General features: G+C 39.1%; 1 protein-coding gene across 3 annotated transcripts in view; it reads left to right on the forward strand.

The window, feature by feature from the left end:
• Positions 1-22,701, forward strand: part of LOC110543419 (murinoglobulin-1-like) — a 53,124-nt gene that overhangs the window by 10,424 nt on the left and 19,999 nt on the right. For all 3 annotated transcript variants that reach the window (XM_060384153.1, XM_060384154.1, XM_060384155.1), the window contains exons 8-18: positions 694-802; positions 6,529-6,646; positions 6,806-6,915; positions 7,590-7,751; positions 13,505-13,732; positions 13,890-13,953; positions 16,542-16,699; positions 17,886-18,035; positions 19,139-19,297; positions 19,939-20,020; positions 22,070-22,202. In XM_060384153.1, the coding sequence (XP_060240136.1) occupies positions 694-802; positions 6,529-6,646; positions 6,806-6,915; positions 7,590-7,751; positions 13,505-13,732; positions 13,890-13,953; positions 16,542-16,699; positions 17,886-18,035; positions 19,139-19,297; positions 19,939-20,020; positions 22,070-22,202 (1,473 nt within the window). The remainder of the gene's footprint in view (positions 1-693; positions 803-6,528; positions 6,647-6,805; positions 6,916-7,589; positions 7,752-13,504; positions 13,733-13,889; positions 13,954-16,541; positions 16,700-17,885; positions 18,036-19,138; positions 19,298-19,938; positions 20,021-22,069; positions 22,203-22,701) is intronic.

Here is a 22,701-nt window from a genome sequence, read left to right on the forward strand (position 1 = left end):
TCCTTAAATTAATCATGCTTAGAAAAAAATGATAAGAAAGAAGGTAAAAGATTGAAGTTTGTAAAAATAGTAATTTTCCCATGTTCCCATTCATTTTCAGCTCCATCAGTTGAGGATCCTGATTTGGTTACTTAATCTTTTTAGAACATCAAGGGGGGAAGCATGTCTCCCATAGGTTCTTTTTTTTCTTGTTTTTTTTTTTATATATTAATTACAGTTTATTAACTTTGTATCCTAGCTGTATACCCCTCCCTCATTCTCTCCCTCCTTCATCTCCTCCTTGCCTCTTTCCAAGTCCACTGATAGGGGAGGACCTCCTCCCCTTCTATCTGACCCTGGTTAATCAGGTACAAAGTCCTCTGTGGCCTAGCAGGGATGCTCCTCCCTCAGAGAGGGAAGAGATCAAAGAGCCAGCCATTGAGTTCATGTCAGAAATAGTCCTTGTTCCCCTTACTAGGGTGCCCACTAGGATACTGAGCTACCATGGGCTACATCAGAGAGGGGGTTCTAGGTTATTTCCATACATGATCCTTGGTAATGAGGCTAAATTCTTAATATATATAGTTAGAAAGTGGGCCATATTTGCTGTCATTATAAAACTAGACAGAGTCAGTTTCAATTTGGCAGTGTGGACTATGGGAGGGAAGACAGTGAGTCTCTGCTCTTGGTGTGTGTGCATTTATCTTGTGACAGATATACCTATGGGAAGCCTGTCCCAGGACATGCAAAGATAAGTATATGCCGTAAATATATGTACTTGGGCGTTGAGAGAGAGACTGGATGCAAAGAAGTCAATGACCAGGTGAGTGAAAACTGTTCACAGGCCTATTTTTAATATCCAGGCTAACTGACACAGCAATGCATGCAGCACAGCTGAGAGGAAATGCATAACCAGACATTCAAAGAGGATATTCTGGACCTCGGGGTGTAGCTCAGTGATGGAGCACCAGCCAGGCATGTGTGCAATTCCCAGCAGCCCCTCACTGACAAGAGTGATAGTCCTAGGACCCACTATAATTAGAGGGTTATTTCAACAACTTGAGCTGACCACCAAATTTGTTTTTGTGTATATTCATTGCACAAAATAGTAGGTTTATGACATTTTCATACATGAGAATCACGTATTTTAACCATATTCCCCTGTCCCAATGCCTCCTCTGCTCTCTGTGTCCTCACTCCCATATGGGCTTCTCCTCTTCCTTTATAGCGCCCTCTACTTTCATGCCGTATAGACTGTTCTTTGAAAGTATATTTTTTTTTCAATGCAGTTTATTCAGGAACATTGAACAATCCTCGGACCCCGGGGAAAGCCAGCCCACAGCTTAAATAGCCTCTGGGTAGCCAACCCAGGCGTGCCACGGGGGCAATGCAGATAGGTCCACATACATGGAAGCAAGCCAGATCTTCAGCCTTAGCCAAATGTGGAATTGTTCATGACAGAGAGCACTCACCATCGGTAAGGTGGAAGGCGGAAACCAGCTCCATCTTTAAGGCATAGCATTCCGCAGCTCTCTACAGTTCCCCCTTTTTGTTTTAGACGCATCAGGCAAGAGTAGAGGTCTGATCTCTGATATTAGAAATAAATTGTACAGATGTTCAATTGTACAGATTTTCATTTGTACAGATGTTCATTTAGGTGTCATCCACCCAAAGAGCATCAGACCCGTCTGATACCTTTTTCTCAGAGGCGGGACCTGGGGCATCAACCCGCATGCAATCAGACATGCTCTTCTCTGGGTCCAAAGCGGCTGACCCTGAGTGCAGTGCTTAGCCTCGCATCCTGAGCGTATCATTTTAGCTTTTTATGGTATCCAACCATCTTGGGGAGACTGTCCTGCTTCAATGGCTGTAAAGGCCTGAATGATCATGGCTGCATCACACTGTTGTGAGACTCTAATCTTGCATATATACCACAGGCAAACCAAGGAGACCAACACCAGAAGGCCTGCTAACACTCCCATGCCCGCCCATTCCTTCAGATGATTCATGGCTGCAGCAATCCATGTTGATAATCCTGTGGCTAGTCCTGCGTCCACTCCGGTAGAATTTACTGTGACAATGGCCACTCTCAGCTGCTCCATCGTAGTATCGAATTCTCCAGTCCAATTACCTATAATATAGCTCGACAATTGTTTAGACAGATTTGCAGCACAGGAAAAATTCTCATGTTGTATGCTAGTGACACAAAGTCCAGCATACTTTCATTGACAGCCAGGTTGAGCGATTTGCCATAGGGTATCAATTTGCTCCTGCACGAGGTCAATCCTCTGATTGAACACCATCAAGCTTCCTTTTAGTTGAGCATTAATTCCTTTATGTACAACTAAGGCATGAGCTATATTGGCTAAATTATTATTCAGGGTCTGAGCAGTCTGCCCAGTATGACTCATGGCTAATGCCCTGGTGGTAGCTCCAACAGCCGTCAATGAGATGGTAGTAACAATGGTGGCTGTAGTTCCAAGATCCCTTTTCTGTCTGAAGAGAGTCATAGTGTGAGGGGCATCAATGGGCACAGGCACCCAGTGAGGCATGCGAGTAACCAGGGCATACCTAAATTTACTAGCATTCCAGCATTGGGCAAAAAAGCAAGTATCATTACCACAATTACTTGTATGACTTTCAAAATTGGAGGAAAACATGGAGTTAGTCAATTGGCATGGAGCACGTCTCGCCCCTGGGGGCAATAGTCTCCTGAACCTACTCAGACCTCGGACACCACCACTGCTAGTTCTAGAACTGATGCAGGATGTTCCAACGAGGGGTTAAGGCTTCTCATAATATTTCCTATAAGCCCACACCTGTTTGTCTATATCCCCCATTTTTATTCATTATTAGCCAGATAGAGCCAAGTAATTGTGGTAATGAAAGTATATTTTAATTAGCACATATGAAATGTAAGTAAATTGTGAAAAACCATGGGCTTCCTTGCAATATATTCAATCATGTGTATCATATACTTGATCACCTCATTCATTACCTACCATATTCTCTCCATCCCTCCTCCTGCCAGACTCTTTCTCTTCCCAAAGGGAACAACTTCCATTTTGCCGTCTTTTTCTTTTGTTTTGTTTTACCCTCACATATGACAGGAAACATGCACCTTCGTGTGTCTGGGTCTGGTAAATCTGGTGAAAGGGGATCATCTCTGTGCCCATAAATTCTCCTCTTCAGTTCTGATTATCCATCCATCAGCTGATGGGCTCGCTTGTTTGTGAATCACAGAGATGACAGGCATGCCTGTGAACAGGTGTGGGGATGCTGACCCAGGTTTCGTTTCCGTATTCCCCACCGCTGACCTTGTGGTACTTTGACCTCTCCTTTTCTGAGGAGCTTCTATACTAGGTTGTAGTCTCACCCACAGCACTTGAGGTGTGCAGAGCATTGGTCCTGAGCTCACAGATAAGCATTAGAGAAACCAGGAATGTCAAACACTCCGGGTGTTCTCCTCAACGGAGGAGCTGTTTACCTGTTTACCAACCAAAAGGCTGGGGATGGATGTAGGTAACACCCTGGTTATCTGTGTCTGTAGGGCCAGACCACACCCAAATCTACCCAGACTCACCCTCCAGACCTTCCTCCTGAGCACTGTATCTCAGTCAGTACAACCTTTCCTAATGGGAGATGACACTTGTACTTTACAACAGCCTGGGTGACCTCTGTGCTACCGGCAGGGCCAGGCCACTCCTGACACCCACAGACATTTACAAACATCAGTCATTCTCAGCAGCCAATGACCACCTGTAGCTGTAGCTCTTGATCTAGGAGTGGGGCTCTGAGCAATTTCCCCATTTCACCACCTTGGCAGGTTAACTGGTTCTACCATTATGTCAGTCTTGTTCAGGCAACCACATTGTTGAGAATTTTATGGGTGTTTTTCCTGTTGTGTCTGAAAGACACTATTTTTGCAACAGGCTTTCTGGTCTTTTACAATCTTTCTGATCCTTGTTTCATGATTTTCCCTGATCCTTCAAGGTGGAGGTTATGGTGGAGGTGTATCCATTGGGGCTGCAGACATCATAGGCAATGCTCTGCATTTTGATGAGTGTGGATCTCAATAACAGTTTCTATCTATTGAAAAATGAGTCTTTGATGAGGTGAGACCTACACATATCTGTAAGGGTAACAACAAGTCTCTGCAATGTAGTAAGGAGCTATATTGCTTCAGGAGAATAGTGGGAGCTGTGGGTTGTCCTCTAAGGTCTCTGTGACGGTCAATGTTGTCCATTTCTTCTTGGTTTAACACTTGTGGTTTGGATGAAGGTAAAAATCTGTCCTTTTTGTTTTAGGTTTTCTAAATTAATTCAGTACAGGTTTTTGAAGTATTCCCCTACAGTATTCCAAATTTCTTTAATGTCTGTGTAATGTTTCCCTGTAATTTTTGATTCTGTTAATTTTCTGGTCTTCTTTCCTTCCTTCTTTCTTTTTCTTTCCTTCCTTCTGTTTCTTTCTTTTTGTCTTTCTCTTGGTTTTTGTGCCAAAGGTCTTTTGATCTCATCTTCTCAAATAACCATCTCTTAGACTCATTGATTCTTTGTATTCTTTATTTCTGTTTCGGTAATTGAGTTTTGAGTTTGGTTTGCCCTTTCTTTTTTCCAAATCCTTGACTTGTAATATAGAGTCATTTATTTGTGTTACATCTTTTCTTTTCTTTTTACCATCACTCAGAACTGTAAATGTCCACATGGGACAGCTTTGAATGTGTTCCAGCAGTTTTGTTGTATTGTGTTTTTATTTTCATTTAGTTCAAGATTTTAAATTTTTTATTGAGTTCTTCTTTGATTCATTTTCCTATTCAGTAGTGTGTTGTGTAATTTCTATGAATTTTTGTAATTTTGGAAATTCTTTTGCTGTTGATTTTAAGCTTTATTGCTTTGTGGTCATATAGGACACACTAGGTAATTCCTGTTTTACTGTATTTGTTCAGATTTGTTTTATACCACTATATGGTCTATTTTAGAGAAAATTTCACTCAATACCTCAAAGAATAAAATTCTTTGGTGTTTAGGTGGTATTTTATAGATATTATAGATCCATTTCATGTATGATATCATTTAACTCTGATGACATTCTGTGATTATTTTTACTTTTTTGTTCAGATGTCCTATTGTAGAAATCAGGATACAGAAATCAACTATAATTACTGACTTGGGTTTCCTTTGCATCTTGAAGTCCAGTGGGATGATTTTTATGAAAGTGTGCATGCTAAAGTTTGGTACATATATATTTATAATTGTGGCGTCTTCTCGGTAAATTCTTCCCTTGATCAAAATAAAATGCTCCTTATCTCATCTGATTAATTTTTGTTTGAAATCAATTTTGTCAGATGTTAGACTAGCAATGTCTGCTTGCTTTCTGGTCATTTTCTTTAAATACTTTTTTAATCCTTTCACTCTAAAGTGTGCCTATCTTTGAAGGTAAAATAAGTTTCTTGCAAACAAAAAGACTGATTTTGTTTCTAAACCATTCAACTATGCTATATGTCTTTTAAATTGAGGTCATTAATAGTTAAAATTATCATTGAAACGTGTATGTTGATTGCTGTCATTTTTTGTTGTTGCTGCTGTTTATATTTAATCCTATTTTATGTTTTAATAATTGTAGTTTTTTTTTTCTATAGCATCTTAGCTATGCTTATTCCCATCTTCAGTTCAAAGTATTGTTTCTAGTATTCTCTATAGGGCTGATTTGGTCGACATGGATTCTTTTAACATGCTTATAGCCTTGCAATTTTGTCAGTTTTAGGAACTTTGTGAGCCTTGTGAGTTGTTTACATCCTAAGCTTTATAAGTTTTTATATTTCCTGAATCTTAGTGAGCCTCCTTCCACATGGAATGTTTAATTTAGATGTAATTTCTATACAATACTCTGAAAGTTATTATTTTTTGCCCAGATGATCAATTAATGAGTTTGTAGTACTAAAGTCACCCATTATTATTGTGTCTGGATCTGATTTTTATTTAGTAGTTTTTGATTTTTTTTATTTTGTGAAATTGGATGTACTAATATGTTTACTCCGTATTCTTTTTTGTTTGTTTTTTCATTCCTTTCACTCATTGGTGGTGAGTTTTTTATTTCTTGTCAAAATTTTGGACTGGTTTATGTTATCAGATATTACTATTGATATACTCATTCCTCTTCTCAGCTTGAATTTTCCTAATCTATCCTTTTCTATCCTTTCATTTGTGTATGTGTATATATTGTTATTGTAGTTTAGTTTAATTAGCTCGCCTTGCCTCTTAAAGAGTTAAAATCATTTATACTTAGGGTTATTGTTAATTATTTTCTTATTCCTATGATTTTATTGCATGTTCTGATGCCATTTATATTACTATCTTAGTAACACAAAAGGATTAATACTAATACTAACTAAAGACACAAATAATATGAGTTAAGTCCCATGCTTATAGCCAGAATACCATGCTGTACAGCAGTAAGAACTCATTTTTCTGAAAGTAGTCTTCACATGTGGGTTTGAGTTAATCATCGATCTGACTTGTAATATTACCTTGTTTTTATCTTGCATGTAAGCTGAACAACAAAGGCTGTATCATAAAAGAAGAAAACATCACTGATTTCCACTTAAAGATAGCCGATTATGGCATCCACCATTTTCTTGTGAATGCAAAGGTTATAGAAGAAGGGACAGGTATGTAAGTACACTCAGAATATAAAAAAGGAAGCTGTGAAAATTGATACCTGTTCACACCAAGATGGTGATTTAAAGGATGTAAAACGAAAAATGTAGAAAGCAAGCAATAACCTAACTGGATTGAACTTCCAATGTTCTTACTAATTTCTTTTTCAGGAATCGAGTTCAGTGGATCTGGAATAACTAAAATTGAAAGAGCCACAACCAAATTTGTATTTGTGAAAGCGGACTCACACTTTAGACCTGGGATTCCATTCCTTATGAAAGTAAAGTGCCTTTGAGTCACAGATGCAACCTAGGCCATTCTGCTCAATGTTAAACTTGTCTGACAGCACTGGTTACAAAGCAAGAAGTGTAACTTAGTGGGAGAGCTTGTATTTCACACACATAAGTGTGTAATTTCAATTCCCAGAACTAAACTGAAGACTTAGAAAGGCTATCAAGAAGCCCAGAATCTAAAACATAGGTAGCATAATTTTATTTATAAAAACTATGGACTTGACAACTGTAAACCCCAAGATGTCACTGTGTTTCAATGATGAAGCCACATGTGCTACATATTCGTGATAAATACATGCTCTCCATTAGCCTTGGGTCCCCAACAACTGTTTCTTGTGATTGTGTCAAAGCATCTACTTTCCTTAGTCCACACTGGCTCTGTCAGTGGTTTCTTATGACTAACAGGTACCTACAAAGCACCTACAAAGCATTTATTATGGAGCTAAGAATATGATACTTTCAGCCCCTGTGCTTTCACAGCACAGCCAGTTCTGCTGGTTTAGATCTCAAAGTCTTAGATTTGTGTAAAGCAATGTCTTGTATCCTGAATCAGTTGGTGCAGCTTTTGGGATATTTATAGAATACTGAAACGGGTTTTTCTCTTATAATCTGTATAGTATTACCATTCCTGGGCTATACTTTTCTTCCTTGTTCAATTTAGGTTCGCCTAGTGGATGTCAACGACATTCCTCTCCCAAATGAGCAAGTCTTCCTCAAACTACATCAAGATGACCTTCCCAGTGCTACTATCACTGATCAGCATGGCCTGGCAGAATTCTCCATCAACACCATCAGCATTGAGGATAAATTCCTCACTATCAAAGTAAGTCAAAGATGAGGCCATAAGAAACAAGCTGAGGCTGTGAACAGCTTGGACTCAGTAATGTGTCGCTTACTGAAAAAAAAAAAAAAATATATATATATATATATATATATATATATATATATATATATATATATATATATTAGGCCAAACTTTCTTATTTTAGGGCAAAATAGAATAAGTTTCTGATTATTAATGAATTTATGAGTACAGATACTTCTTAACACAATATTTTCCATAGTCTTTTTTACTTTATTTCATTTTTATATATCACAAATCAGGACCTTCAAGCCAAAATGATTAAAAGTCCATTTGTATCTATTCAAGCAAGGACTTGTGTTGTGTGTCCTCAAATTCATTACCCAAATATGTTGTGTCCATTTTCTAAAACAAGAAACATTTATTTCTTGTGTAACTGAATATGATTGACAGTACACTATTTCCTGCTTTACACACACGTGTGCATGTACACACAGAGAGAGAGAGAGAAAGAGGAAGACAGAGAGACAGAGAGAGACACAGTGATTCAGCAAATACTAGAAATGCAATGCAGAAATACAAAAACATAGGAGATTGCAATCTGAAGTCAACTGGGACTAGACAATGATTCCCTCTGTATATCAGAGCTTAGTCAGATACATGAACAGGGGGAGCCATTTGAAGAGAACCCAACTACATCACTTCCTACCAGAGGTCTCTGAGGCCCTTCAGTCTTTCCCCCTAGCTGGCTCAGCAGGCCCCTCTCTGAGAACCACTGTGGGTATAAGAATTCTAATGGTGTCTTACACACATTTGTGGCTACAAATTTAAATGGTGGAAATTATAATCTACCTTTTAGAAAGAAGTTGAAAACATGTCCCTTTGCAAACAGCAGATGGACCTAGAAGTAAGGATTGAAACTTGGTGTGTGGATTTGGGTGGAGGAAGAAAAGAGCAGTGTAGCATTTGCTAGGAGGTCAGGCAGGGTCACATTGGTCAGATGGCTTCCATTCGGGAGCTTTCTCATGCTCAGAGGCTTAGGGTCATTTAAAATGTCAAGCATTACTACCTCCAACCCTTCACCTCAACACAACATGTGCACAGGTATATGGGTAAACACACACACTTGAAAGCACTCACTCAAGGACACGCACACATGCACTGAGAGGGTTTCTCTGGTGTGAGGAGGAACTCAGTCAGAACAGGTGTAGCTGGCAAGATCAGATCACGTAGCTCATCCTGTCCTTACTTAACCACCCCCCACTTAGGCACATACACAGACTCAGTGACCTGAAGTCAGCCATGCAGTGCAACAGTCATGGTCTTGGCTCTGTTAGCAGCTTAGGTGTGGGCGCTCACTCTTTTGTTTGCCTGTCTCCCTTGGTCTGCTCACCTGGATCTCAGATGGGACAAGTCGTTGTGTACTTATCCTAGGCTTTCTGATGGAGCCTAGCAATAGAGCCTAGGAGAGAGCAATGTCTTCCTAAGTCATGAGAATTCAGTTTCCTTTTTTCTTTCATGGTTTTACTTCAGATTTTCCATTCTTGTTCTCCCTGCTCCTTTGAGTCTGTTATTTTGCTTGCTTGTTTGTTTGTTTGTTTGCTTGTTTGTTTGTTTTTATAATTAGGATAGAAAGTCACAGGTTTCCCTATGGCATTTTCATACATGCTGTTGCTTGGTCCTTCTCCACACAACTACTTCTCCATCCCCTGAGCTGCCCCGCCCCCATTTGTTCTGCCACAGTCATCTTCCTTCCACATCCACATCACATACTTCAGATTTCTACTGTGTTGTCCCTTGATACTCTTTCTCATACTTGGGCCTCATTACCTTTCTCTCTCATCTTGATTATTTTTTTTTCTTTCTCTCAGACTCCCTTTTTGAAACTTTAGTAATAAAGTTTCTCTCAGTTTTTTAACTTAACTGTTTAACTTGCATTGCATTACCCCTTTCTCTTCATTGGAACTGGGGGTATGGAGGGTATCTATAATTATTTTTTTATTATATCATACATGTGATTTGGTTTGGTGTTAATGAAGTCATTGACATTTCCTCTATGCGCCTGAGGTTTATTGGAGATCAAGTCTTTAAAAAGGACTACTCATTAAGAAAATCTATTTATAATAGTAACTGTTCTATATCGATCTCTATAAATATATAAATTGTAACATCAAAATTGAAGAAATATGAAAAATGAAGCAACATAACTTACCCCAGATCTCTTACTTTTCCAGTAACTGAACTCAAAGCTGTTGAAGCACATGAAATGTTATGTAATATAACATATATATACACATATGTCTAACTTTTAAAGTGATTAATGAAAAAATAGGACACACAGATATTGCCCAATGGAATAAAGAAGCAATTATAGAATTTTCTTGATAAATCAGCAAACAGAAATGCTGAAGAAAAATTTTAAAAACTATGATCTGAGAAATAAACAGGTCAATAAGCTAAGTTTAAAACCATAAGTGGAAATTTTTGTTAACAGGCTAGAGATAATGGAAGAAAAAATACTAGGGATTAAAGCCATTCATGACACCAAGCCAGCACTGCAGAAGATACTTCTGCAATAATTCTACTACTCACAGAAAAAGAAGAAAATAGACAATCATGAGAGCTTAGAAAGAATGAATCTATCATAGAAAGATAAATAAGAAAAAAAAAACTTATAAACTCTCTAAGTTAGAAAATTTCTAAGATGAAGAAAGGAGAAAGAAAATGACAGAGACTATCCAAAACCACTATGATGGTTAATATTAATTTCAACTTGGTAAGATGTAAAATCACCTTGGCAAAAACCATTTGAGGGATTATGTAATTAGGTTAGCTTTTAGTCTTGCCTGTGACTACTAGAGAGACTATCCAGATATCCTCCAGGTCTTTAATGTTAGATTGGGACTGCTAAGCACACAGCCTTGTGGTCTAGGCATGTTTACCGCCCCCCCCCAAGCCTCTCCAGTAGTCTAAGATAAGTATTGTTGAACAACCCAGACCACACTGTAAGTCAATCTAATACTCTTCTGATATGTCTTCATTCTATCAGCTCTCTTCCCCTACATAACCATGATACAACCATCAAAAATCATTATAAATAATGTGTTGTATCACTCAATACTAACTGTAAATATATACCAATTTAACTCTCTCCATACAAAATGCAAATGGGAAGACTTAATATAAAAACAATATCCAGCTATTTGCTGTCTACAAGAAACTCACCTCACTGAGAGACTGAATTGGATGGAAGGAAAAACTATATTCCAATCAAATGAAACTCCAAAACAAGAATTAATAATTATGTCAATATCTAACAAGTAGATTTTAAGCCAAAAGAAAATAAAGTCTTTGCATTTTTAAAGTGAATAATTTATCAAGAATATATACATATAAATATATATCTCCTAAAGTTGGTTCAAAAATTTTCATAAAAACAAGCACAAATAAAAAGATAAATAGTACAAATGCAAATTATTATATAAGCTAGTAAACTCAACATGTGATATTTATTAATAAATGAATCCTTGATACAAAGAAGTCAAAAAGAAATCTCAGATTAAATTGCACCTTGTATCACATGGCCTTAAGAGCCATCTACAGAACTCTGTATCCAACAGTGATGGAATTGACATCACCTTAGTAACTGATGAGGGTTTCTTCAAAACGGGTCTCATTTTATATTATAGAGCAAATATTAATTAATTCAAAGAATTTAAATCATTTATAGTACCTTACCATGCCACAAGAGACTATAATTATAAATCAATGACAAGAGAAACAAAAGGGCATACAAGATTATATCAATAACACAGAATATTTCTTGACAGTGATCAGTGGGACACTGACAATATCAGAAGAGTAATTTTTAATTTCTAGATTCAATAAAACACATAAGAATTTCTATGGGCTATCATGCATGCAATTCTAAAAGCTAAGAATCCCTACACTACATAAGCAGATAGCTATCAAATAAAAGACCCTAGGCTGTACTTCAAAGTATTAATATAAGAAAGACAAAACAAATACAAAAATTAATGAAAGGAAAGAAATAATAAATATAGCTGGAAGTGATGATAAGGACAAAAAGAACAGTAAAAAGTACAATGAAACCAAAGTTGATTCTTCCAAAAGATAAATTGATTAGTTCTTACCTAAATCCAAAGAGAGTTAAAACCCAAATTAGAAAAGTAGAGGTGGCTATAACGGCACGTACTATGAAACCCATGACATGCTTAGAGAATAATTTGAAAACTTTCATTCCAATAAATTAGAAAATCCAGAGGAAACAAATGAATTTCTGGATATTTGTATTCTACCAAAAGTGAGATAAAAGAGTATTTAAAAAAAACTAAATAGATCAGCAGTGAAAAATAAAATTGAAGAAACAATTAAAGGGGCCAAAAAATAAAGAGCTGAGACTGGGAAGAGCTCAATGCTGAATTGAACAAAACTTCAAAAACAAAATATTATTGTGTAAAACTTCAGAAGACGGAATGCTTTCTTAGGTCCTTCTATGAGTCTAGAATAACTCTAATACCAAAACTAGATGAGGATAAAGTATCTAGAAACCTCAGAGTAATTCACCCAACTGTCATAAAAAGAAAGTCCTTACTGAAATACTTCCATGTCAGAATCAATAACACATGAAACAAATCAAGTACCAAGATCAAATTGATTTCCTACTAAGAATACAGGTACGGCTTCACACTTGAAAGCTGATAACTGTAAAACAGCATATAAGTAGAACCAAGAGTTAAAAATCACACAATCATCTCAGAAGATGCAAGAGATAGTCCATTTTCAAGACATCAATTACAGATGGTCAAGGAACACGTGCTCAACACAATCGGCTATCAAGAAAACGCAGGTTAACACTGTTGAAATTCCATCACACCAATCAAAATAACAGCCATCAGGAAAACAGATGTTGGCAAGGCTAAGGGAATAAAGGAACCTATATGCACAGCTGCTGTGAGGGAAAAAAGAGTATGACTATTAAGTTCAGAGCTTCTACAAAAATCCGAAAAGAAACCAGTACACAGGCCAGGGGTACCACTTCCGTGTATGTGCCCATGGCATCAACACTGACATATGATAGACACGCCTACATTACCATGCTGACCTCAGAAGTACTCATCAGAGGGGCTGTAGAGCCGACTTCAATGCACATCAGTGGAGGAGTGAGAAAAGAAGAGTGGAAATATGCGTACACGGGACTTTTACTCAGATATTTAGAAGAGACTCTTCTTGTCTATAAAGAAATGGGTGGATTTAGAAAGTGTCAACCAAGAGGAAATGATAAGACTGGGAGAAAAAAGCTTTGCATGCTGTCCCTCATTTGTGGAAAGAATAGACATGAAAGCAGAGAGGGCCTAGAGAGTCGGGAGGAAACATAGGACTGGGTGGTACGGTGGATAAGTGTGATCAGGGTACATTATATTAATATATGAAAATGTTTCAGTCAGCCTATCACTTTGCAAATTTATTATGCCCTAAAATTCCTATCTGTAAACATTCTTTCATATGTATTAGGTGCTCAATAAATGCTTTCTTTGTCTCAAAATATAATATTCTTGCCCTTCCTCTCCTCGTTGGTATAAATATTTCCCTCAATTTGGAAAATTTGGGGTGTGAGACAATTCATTTCATGAACCTCCCTTCCATTTTTACTAAGATGTACAAAATATTCTATCACTGAAAGTATGCGGATTCTCAGAAGAGAGACTCTGCCTAGCAGGCAATCTACAGCACAGTTTTTGTTGTTTCTCCAGGTCTACCACAAGGAAGAAGATCCGTGTTTTTCTTTCCCTTGCATGGAAGAAGAATACGCAGAAGCACAGCATGTGGCCTACAGAAGTTATACCATCAGCAAGAGCAATGTCTACCTTGAGACAGAGCCTGGCATCTTGCCCTGCAGCCAGATTCACACAGTTCAGGCACATTTTATTCTGAAGGGGCGGGTCCTGTTGTTGCTGAAAGAGCTCAATTTTTACTACCTGGTGAGTTCAAAAAATCCTCTTATCTCCTGACCATGTCCCCCTGATACTCTGGGTTCTGGGCTGCGTGTTTCTGCCTGGGTCTCAAACAGTAGATTCATCAGTTACAAGAGATCCTGGTAAATATAGATGTAAGCTTGGAAAATCCTTTTTGTTTTAGGTCATGGCCCAGGGCAAAATCGTCCATACAGGAAGCCACACTCACCACAGGAAACCAAGCGAACGTGAGTGTTTCTCATCCACTACCATGTGTCCAACTGAGTTCCCCACATCCTCACCAGTGGGATCTCACCACTGAGTAGCTAAGGCTTCCATGGGGCTTGTATGTCTCCATAACTCTCTCCTCAATAGGAACTCAAGGTTGTGCCATCTAATGAAGGTTATCACTCACACCATGGCCTTCAGGAAGAAGTCTCAGATTCCCAAACTTAGTGTCATTCAACATGGTAAAATAGCTATTCTCAAGATGTAACACCTGAAAACACACAGTACTCCAAGATACACCCCAAGAGAGCAATCTATGCATTCATTCACATATAGATTATCCACAAGGCAAAATGTGTTATCTTGGTGTCTGTCCAAAAATATATGGAGAATGCCAGCCTAGGTCCTTAAACCATTCTAGCTGCACCAATTTTCAAGTAATTGACTCTTTTTTATCATTTCAAATTACATGTGTGGTGCTTGTGGGTACATATGTGCATGTCAGTACAGGTGCTGTCAGGGTCAGAGGCATCAGATGCCCTGGATATCTCAGAGCTGGAATTTCAGAGAGTTTTGAGCAGCCTGGTGTGGGTGCTGGGAATCAAATTTGGGCCCTCTAGAAGAGCATCAAGTGGTCTTAACTTCTGAGCTGTCTCTCCAGTCTCTTTATCTTTATTTTTAAAGACATTTTACCTATTCTCTGGAAGTTACATATATGTATGCAATGTCTTTTAATCATACCAACTCCCAACTAATCTCCTCCCTCCCAGTCCTTCCTGAGTACCCCCACAGGCCTCCTCCCTACTCTGTCTTTTTACTTTTTAACCTATTGAGTTCAGAAAGCATTACCCATAGATGCAAGTGATACAGGGCCATCCCTGAAACAATCCACTAGGGGCCCTGAAGAATCTGACTCTTCCTCCCCTCGGCAGCCATCAGCTCTCAATCGCTCCTCTGCTAAGAGTGAGTCTTCATGTCCCCCTTCCCATCCATGCTCCAGTGTTGACCGGCTTGATGTTGAAGGTCTAGAACAGGGAATCATAGCTGCAGTGACTTTATGAGTGAAATCACCCTGTCATATCCTGATGATATCTGCTCAGTTCTACCATGAATTGACTCAACTGTGACTCTCCCGATCAGACCTCTTCCACCTGCTCCTATTTAAATCCCCAGTAACTACTGAATCCTGGCATTTTCGGTGCACACTTTCTTGACATCCTTTCCTTCCCGAGTAGCACTTACCTCATGCAAACATATTTTCTATAATGTACCTATGTATTATCCACTTCTCCTCCTGCATTATCAACTGCATTAAGCACACAGATTTACATTTGTAGTTTCACAAATATTTTCCAAGTAATTTCTAGAAGTGGCAGGTACTTACTACATGCTCAACAAATTGACTTTAACAGTGGCTTTTTTGTCATTGACCAATTATAAACACTGTTTACGTATTTCATAAAATATCCAGTCAGTTCTTCTAGTTATTTCTTCTGCAAACACGAAATGGGACAATAATAGAGACTTCAAAAACTGCATAATTTTCTCTCAAGAAGTGTAAATACTGTGAACATTTCATTGAGAAAAAGTTTAACAACACTGATACATTTGGTATTATCAAATGTGGTTTGCTCTTCTGAGATAATCATTAATTATCAGCACCGTAAGCACCAGGCTATCATCTCTATTATCCTTCCTCTTATCTCATTAATAAATGAAACATCAATCTAGGCTGTTTCATCTCTTTTTATAACAGGAATATCTTTTTTTCCATAATTTTATTTTTCACATTAGTTACATTTTGTTAATTCTGTATCCCAGTTGTATCCCTCATTCCCTCCCCAATCCCACCCTCCCTCCCTCATCTCCTCCCTGCCCCTTTCCAGGTCCACTAATAGGGGAGGACCTCCTCCCCTTTCATATGACTCCCTTTTGTCAGGTATTTTCAGGACTGGCTGCAAAGTCCTCCTCTGTGACCTAACAGTACTGCTCCTCCCTTGGGAGGTGGGGAGGTCAAAGAGCCAGTCATTGAGTTCCTGTTAGAAATAGTCCTTGTTCCCCTTACTATGGGAAACCAATTGATTACTGAGCTATCACAGGTCACATCCGAGCAGAGGTTCTAGGTTTTATCCTCTCATGGACTTTGGTTGAGTGTCCATCTCAGAAAAGACCCTGTGCCCAGATACCTTTGGTCCTTGTAGAGCTCCTATCCTTTCCACATCAAACTCCCCTTCTTTCATATGATTCCCTGCACTCTGCCAAAGGTTTGGTTGTGAGTCTTAGTATCTATTTTGGAGCACTGCTAGGTAGAGTCTTTCAGATGCTTTCTGCGGTAGACTCCATAACAGGAATATCTTAACGGGTGCTTTTGGGATGTTGAGATGTAGAAGAGACAAAAGGATAGAATGTGATTAGCTATAAATAAGCAATATAACTTTTTACAATGAACATCTTCCTGGAAGCGATCTTAAGTGAGCTTCCTGTGCCCTCCTGAGATATTAGCATGCCAACAATTGCCCACAGAGCAGCAGGAATGTCTTCACATGCAGGCAGTCCTCAGAATCTCTGTTTCCTGTCAGGATTCTGACCCAACACCATCTCTTCCCAGTCCCTCCAGGTCCAGTGAAAGGCCACTTCACCTTGGAGATCCCCGTGGAGTTTGGCATGGCCCCTGTGGCTAAAATGCTCATCTACGCCATCTTGCCTGATGGAGAAGTGATTGCAGACTCTGCAAAATTTGAGATTGAAAAGTGTCTTCTCAACAAAGTGAGGAGTTTATTTTCTGAAATTTCTATTCAGAAAGGTGGAAATTGTATTAAGGACACAGATTTCAAACGTGTGCCCCAGTGGCAAAGATGGAGGCAGCACCAGAGGACCAGATTTCAATTCACCAATCCCCAAACTGGTTGGAGGTTGAAGAGAAAAGAAGCAAGGAAGTAGGGAGCAAGAAAGGGAACTGAATCCTTAATAACTTACTAATTCAAAGTCGTTGGACTTAAAATATTTATTGTATTTATCTACATGTGCACATGTGCAAATGAACATAAACAGCAATTTTGAGAAGTCTGTTTTCTCTTTCACATGAGTTCAGAAGATCAAGCTCAGGTCACCAGGCTTGACAGCAGCTGCCTTTACCCACTGAGCCATCTTAATGTCACAGTGGAAGAACAGTAGTAACCCGTCCCCTTTCAATACAGCCCAGCTCACAGTTATTTGTGTCACTCCCCTGGAAGTGTTGAGAGATGAATGATAGATGATAGATAGCGAGACAGAGAGGGAGATGAGATGAAGAGAGAAATATAGACATACCTCCAATTAGAATACTGATTTTTCCACCCCAGGCGTTAGACTTATCATGGAAAGGCCCTTAAAATTGGGCAACTTCCAGGCTGCAGAGATGGCTCAGTGGGTGTAGGCACCTGCTGTGCTGACTTCAGCTCCCAGCACTCATGTGACAGTGAGGAATGACTGGAGGCTCCTACAACCCCAATGTGTGGAGGTCAGAGGCAGGAGAATTCCTGGATTTGTAGCTGCGGGATTACCTCCAGAGGTCTCAAGAGAATAAGGAGAATGAGCAGGACACCCACACCCTTACCGGCCTCTGCTAGGTGCATGGGTACAAGCACCTGCACACACATGGGCATACCACACGCACATACATGTGCACACATATCACACTCACATATATGTGCACACATGCCAAACATGAGCTATTTGCACAACTTTTAGGAAGCTGAAATGGTCACTAGTTGCCTCAGACTTTGACTGACACATCTCCTGTTTTCCTCCATCAGTGGAGAAAGGGGAAGCAAAGAGCCTCAGTTCAGCTTCCCATAGTTCTCACAATCTGGAAACACAGATGTGTGTGCAGAGTTACACAGTGGTTCCACGTGGCAGGCTTCAGGGCTGCAAGAGCTGGAAGACCCACTAAGCTTGATTTCCCTTCCCACAGGTGGACCTGAGCTTCAACCCAGCCCGAAGTCTCCCTGCCTCACAGGCCCATCTGCGTGTCACAGCTTCTCCTCAGTCCCTCTGTGGCCTGAGAGCAGTGGACCAAAGCGTGTTGCTCCTGAGGCCTGAAGCTGAGCTCTCCCCTTCCTGGGTGAGTCCCCATCAGCCTCTGCCCAAGGGAGGCCAACAAGAGGCTCTGAGCAGGAGGAGGCCCTGGTTTTGATAAAGCAGCCATCAGCCACCAGGGCTCTTTATGTACATACACTGCGTTTGATTCTAAGGGTGTCTCTAGGGAATCCTTCATTGTACAACCAGAGGAACACGTCAGAAAACATGATCCGGTAAACCAAGACAAACCAGGAAGTAAGGCAGTCAGTGAGTTGCAAAGCTTGTGTGTGACCCAGGCCCTCTGTGTCAGGACTGCATCCTCCTAGCCTAGGAGTGGCTTGTGCCCTTCACAAGCTCATGATGAGGTGACACTGCCTGTGGGAGCTGAATGAAAGTGTATACACATGGAATCTTGTACATCTCAAGAGTTTACCAATGAGAAAAAGATATAATGACTTAAACTTTTAAATTTTGTAATACAAGGTTCTCAACTTGCTTTGAAAAATCTCAGAAGCACAAATGAAACCATAAACTATGTCCAGGAGTCTTGCCAACTAAATGCTAGTAAAGCTCTTCTCTATATTGAAATAAGAATAGGATTTATTAGGAATAGTTACATGATGTCTGTAATAGCTTAAAATTTTGATTGATTCTGCCTAATAGCATGTTTTCAAAACTAAGAGACATACTTGAATTTAAAAACAGAATCTTTAGTCCAGATAATGGTGGAAACTTACCAGTTTTAAACTAATATGTAAGTTAAACTGGAATCTAATTTTATTTACATTGAGATTTTATGACTCACATGCAGAAAATGCTTTAGAAAGAATACTGCTTAAATGTTTTTCTTTTTGATTCTGACTCTCCCCAAATCTATTAGATAAGAGATTTCTGGAGCAAATTGTTTCAGCTGACAAACATGGGCAGTTAGTTAAAAAATGTACATACTGCCTGAAGGGTTATGACAAAAAACAAGGTGGTGTTCCCTTGCTCCCTGCACTCTGCCCTATCCATACTTTGGGCGCCTGTCCTTTCAATGATTACAGCCATTTCTTGAGCAGTCACGTGATTTGCAGTGAGCACACTAATCGCGTTCTTTTCATGTCTACCAAGAAAGAGGGCCTCCATGTCTCCTGTGTCTTTCAGATCTACAATCTGCCAGAGATGCAGCACAAGGACCTTACTCCAAGATCCCACCAGTTTTCTCCAGGCTATATTTGTTCTAAGGTTAGAGATAGGACTGTTGATGATGTCACATACTCAAAACCAAGCATAAATGACAAGGAAGTTTATGACCACATAGAGGTAAGCCATATTATCCATAAACATGCTGTCTGTGAATTATTTAGGTTTAATGAAATGCTTTATTGGTAAAGAATTTTAGAGTCAGGCTGGGATGTAAGTCACTGTCAGGCCACCCACCTTACCTGTGGGCCATGGGTTCAATCCCAAGCATTCCAAAAACTGCATTTGGAAAGTGCCCGTTCGAGGCTAACTCTTTCTCTCTATTGACAAAAGTGGCACAGAGTGGGTGAGTGAGTTTTTCTTTTTGTTACTCTGGCTTTTTGAGACAAGCTCTCACTTGTGGCTCTAGCTGTCCTAGAATTGACTTTGTTGACCAGGCTGACCTCAAATGACAGAGATCCGCCTTCCTATGCCTCTGCTTCTGCCTCCCAAATGGTGGAATTGAAGACATGCACCACCATGCTTGACTGAGTGACTTTTTAAAGTAACACATTGTATCAGAAAGAAGGCCCACATTCAGGCCTCACTGTGAATTCTGTGTTCCTCGATGCGCTCTCTAAAGAGCAAGAAAAGCACAATTGGAATAGAAATTCTACGTGAACACGTAAAACTATATCTGGTTTAGTTACTGTAGTTTTATAATCACTATTTATTTTTCAGAAATTTGAGATATTTTGCTTAATTAACAATTTCCTTTCTAGGACACAGGTTTAGAGGCCTTCACCAACTTGAAGATCAGACATCCTATAGAATGTAGTCGTGTTGCATATTATTTAACAAAAGGTAAAGTAACAAATTTCTTGTATTTCAAGAAAAAGTAAATGTGAATTATATGTCAAAGATGGGAAAATAAAATTGTTGCGCACATAGAGCATCCAAATAAGAAAGAACACAAACTTACCTGAGCAAAATGTGCCCAGTTGTCTGCTGGTACTATAAGGAAGTTAAAGGCTGGAGGCCCTTCCTTCAGTGTGGAAAAACAGACAAAGTGCAGTAGTTCCTATAATACAGAATCGTTGCATCTGAAGAAGTTTTGTAGGACTGTCATGAGAGGTAAAGAGAATTTCCTAAGTATTAGGGATGAAGAAGAGAAGGAAAAATCAGGCATTGCAAATAAATGTGAGGAGGATAGTAAAAAAATAAAATAAAATAAAAATAAAAATAAATAAATAAATAAATAAATGCACCTGAGTCAAAGGCACATTCTCACTCCAATCGTCAACCAACTAACCATTTCAAGGCTTTCCCTCTTCCCTCATGGGAATCACTTCCAGGGTGGCCACACCATTTGCATTACCACATCAGCAAATGAGGGTCCCCCACACACACATACCTGCCTGAAACCTCCTTACTTCGCCCCTCCCCTCCCCCAATCTCCATGCATCCTCCCCAGCACTAGCTGACAGTTTTTTGTTTTTGTGGTTTGTTTTTTTTTTTTTTTTTTTTTTTTTTTTTTTTTTTTTTTTTGCTGCTCTTTGCTATTTTGACTGGGATGAGATGAAATCTCAAACTTGTTTTAACTTGCATTTCCCTGATCGCCTGCAAGATGAACACTTTTAAAAGATATTTCTTGCTATTACAAATAAAGCTGCTACAAACATGGTTGAGCAAACATCCTTGTTGTGTATTTGAGCATCTTCTGGATATATGCCTAGGAGTAGTATAACTGGAACTTGAGGTAGCACTATTCCCAACTGTCTGAAAAAAGCACCAGATTGATTTCCAGAGTGGTTGTACAAGTTTACATTCCCACCAGCAGTGGAGGAGGGTTCCCCTTTCTCCACATCCTCTCCAGCATGTGTTGTTACTTGAGTCTTTGATCTTAGCCATTCTGATGGGTGAAAGGTGAAATCTCAGGGTCGTTTTGATTTGCATTTCCCTAATGACTAAGGACGTTGAACATTTCTTTGTTTCTCTGCCATTCGATATTCTTCTATTGAGAATTCTCTGTTTAGCTCTGTACACCATGTTTTAATTGGATTAATTGATTTGTTGTTAACTTCTTGAGTTCTTTATATATTCTGGATATTAGCCCTCTGTCAGATATAGGGTTGGTGAAGATCCTTTCCCAGTCTGTAGGCTGTCGTTTTGTTGTGACAACAGTGTCCTTTGCTTTATAGAAGCTTTTCAGTTTCATGAGGTCCCATTTATTGATTGTTGCTCTTAGAGCCTGTGCTGTTGGTGTTCTGTTCAGGAACTTGTCTTCTGTGCCAATGAGTTCTGTCGCCAGCTTTAAATCTTTATATTTCTTTTCAATAGAAATTCAAACCAATGCTTTGAATAATAAACTTCCTAGTTCCGATCCAAGAGTTTGTACTTATATCTCTTTCAGTTTTTATATAAATTGAAAACCTATTAAAATAATGAGTTAATCCTACCGGTCCAGAGGAAGAAAAACCACTGCAAGAATATCTCTGCTGATAATGTAGACACCATTCAGCTCTTGCCCAGAGTGATTCTCATTATAGCCACAGGACCTGTTTCCTGGGAGATAGTAGTATGGCTCTTCATTACTCCTAGGGGGAACATTGTATTTGTAAACATTCCCTGACTATGCAACCCAAGATAAGATGCATCAAACTCCAACTACACTCGCTGATGTTTTCTCCAAGATTCCATAATTCCTGCTTTTGACAAAGATGTTGCCCACTCCCCCAAAATGAGCAGTTCAGTGCATTATTTCCAGTGTAACTGTAATAGTATTTAGCAGCCGAGAAGAAACTGAAAATTAAGCTACATTCACACTGCACATTGGTTCCCATTGATCCAAGTACAATGTTCATTTTGTCCATTGCACCTTCCGAGGGTCTTTTACAATGTATGATCTTGTAGGTTCCAGTGATAACAGAGTCATGATGACAAGTGAAAAGCCATTCCATACAGATTCACCACGTGAAGATCCAACTACAGAGACCTTTCGAAACTATTTCCCTGAAACCTGGATCTGGGATTTAGTCACAGTAAAGTAAGTATTTTCCATTTGTATCCTTTGGGCTGGGTATGAAATTTTTTCTTTGTTTTCTAGTATTTCTCTAATAATTTCTGTCATAACCAGAGGAAATGACTAACTTAAAAAACACAGCATATCAACCCATCAATCATGAGATTTACATATTTCCATCACTCCTAGAAAATACACATGAAAATTATCATGTAACTTTTTGATGCTCAAAACCATTCAGGAACACCATGTTGAGTAGGAAGTGAGGCAGTCCTTCATGGAGTAGGCTACTAGACTCAAATATAGAGTAGACCATGTAAGCCATGAAGTTGTTGTATGGTATTTCGGAGATGGAAGTTCCGAGACAACTTCAAATCTATGTTCAGATTTCCACTAACACACAGATTTTTAAGGTGATATGAGCCTATGATCTGAATTGAAATATTGAGACTACAGAAAGTCCTTTTATTTTCCATCTGGAGTCCTGTTTGCACTGTTCACATCCTATCACTCCTTTGAAGGA

This window comes from Meriones unguiculatus, chromosome 5 (genome assembly GCF_030254825.1).
Source record: "Meriones unguiculatus strain TT.TT164.6M chromosome 5, Bangor_MerUng_6.1, whole genome shotgun sequence".
Lineage (NCBI taxonomy): Eukaryota > Metazoa > Chordata > Mammalia > Rodentia > Muridae > Meriones > Meriones unguiculatus.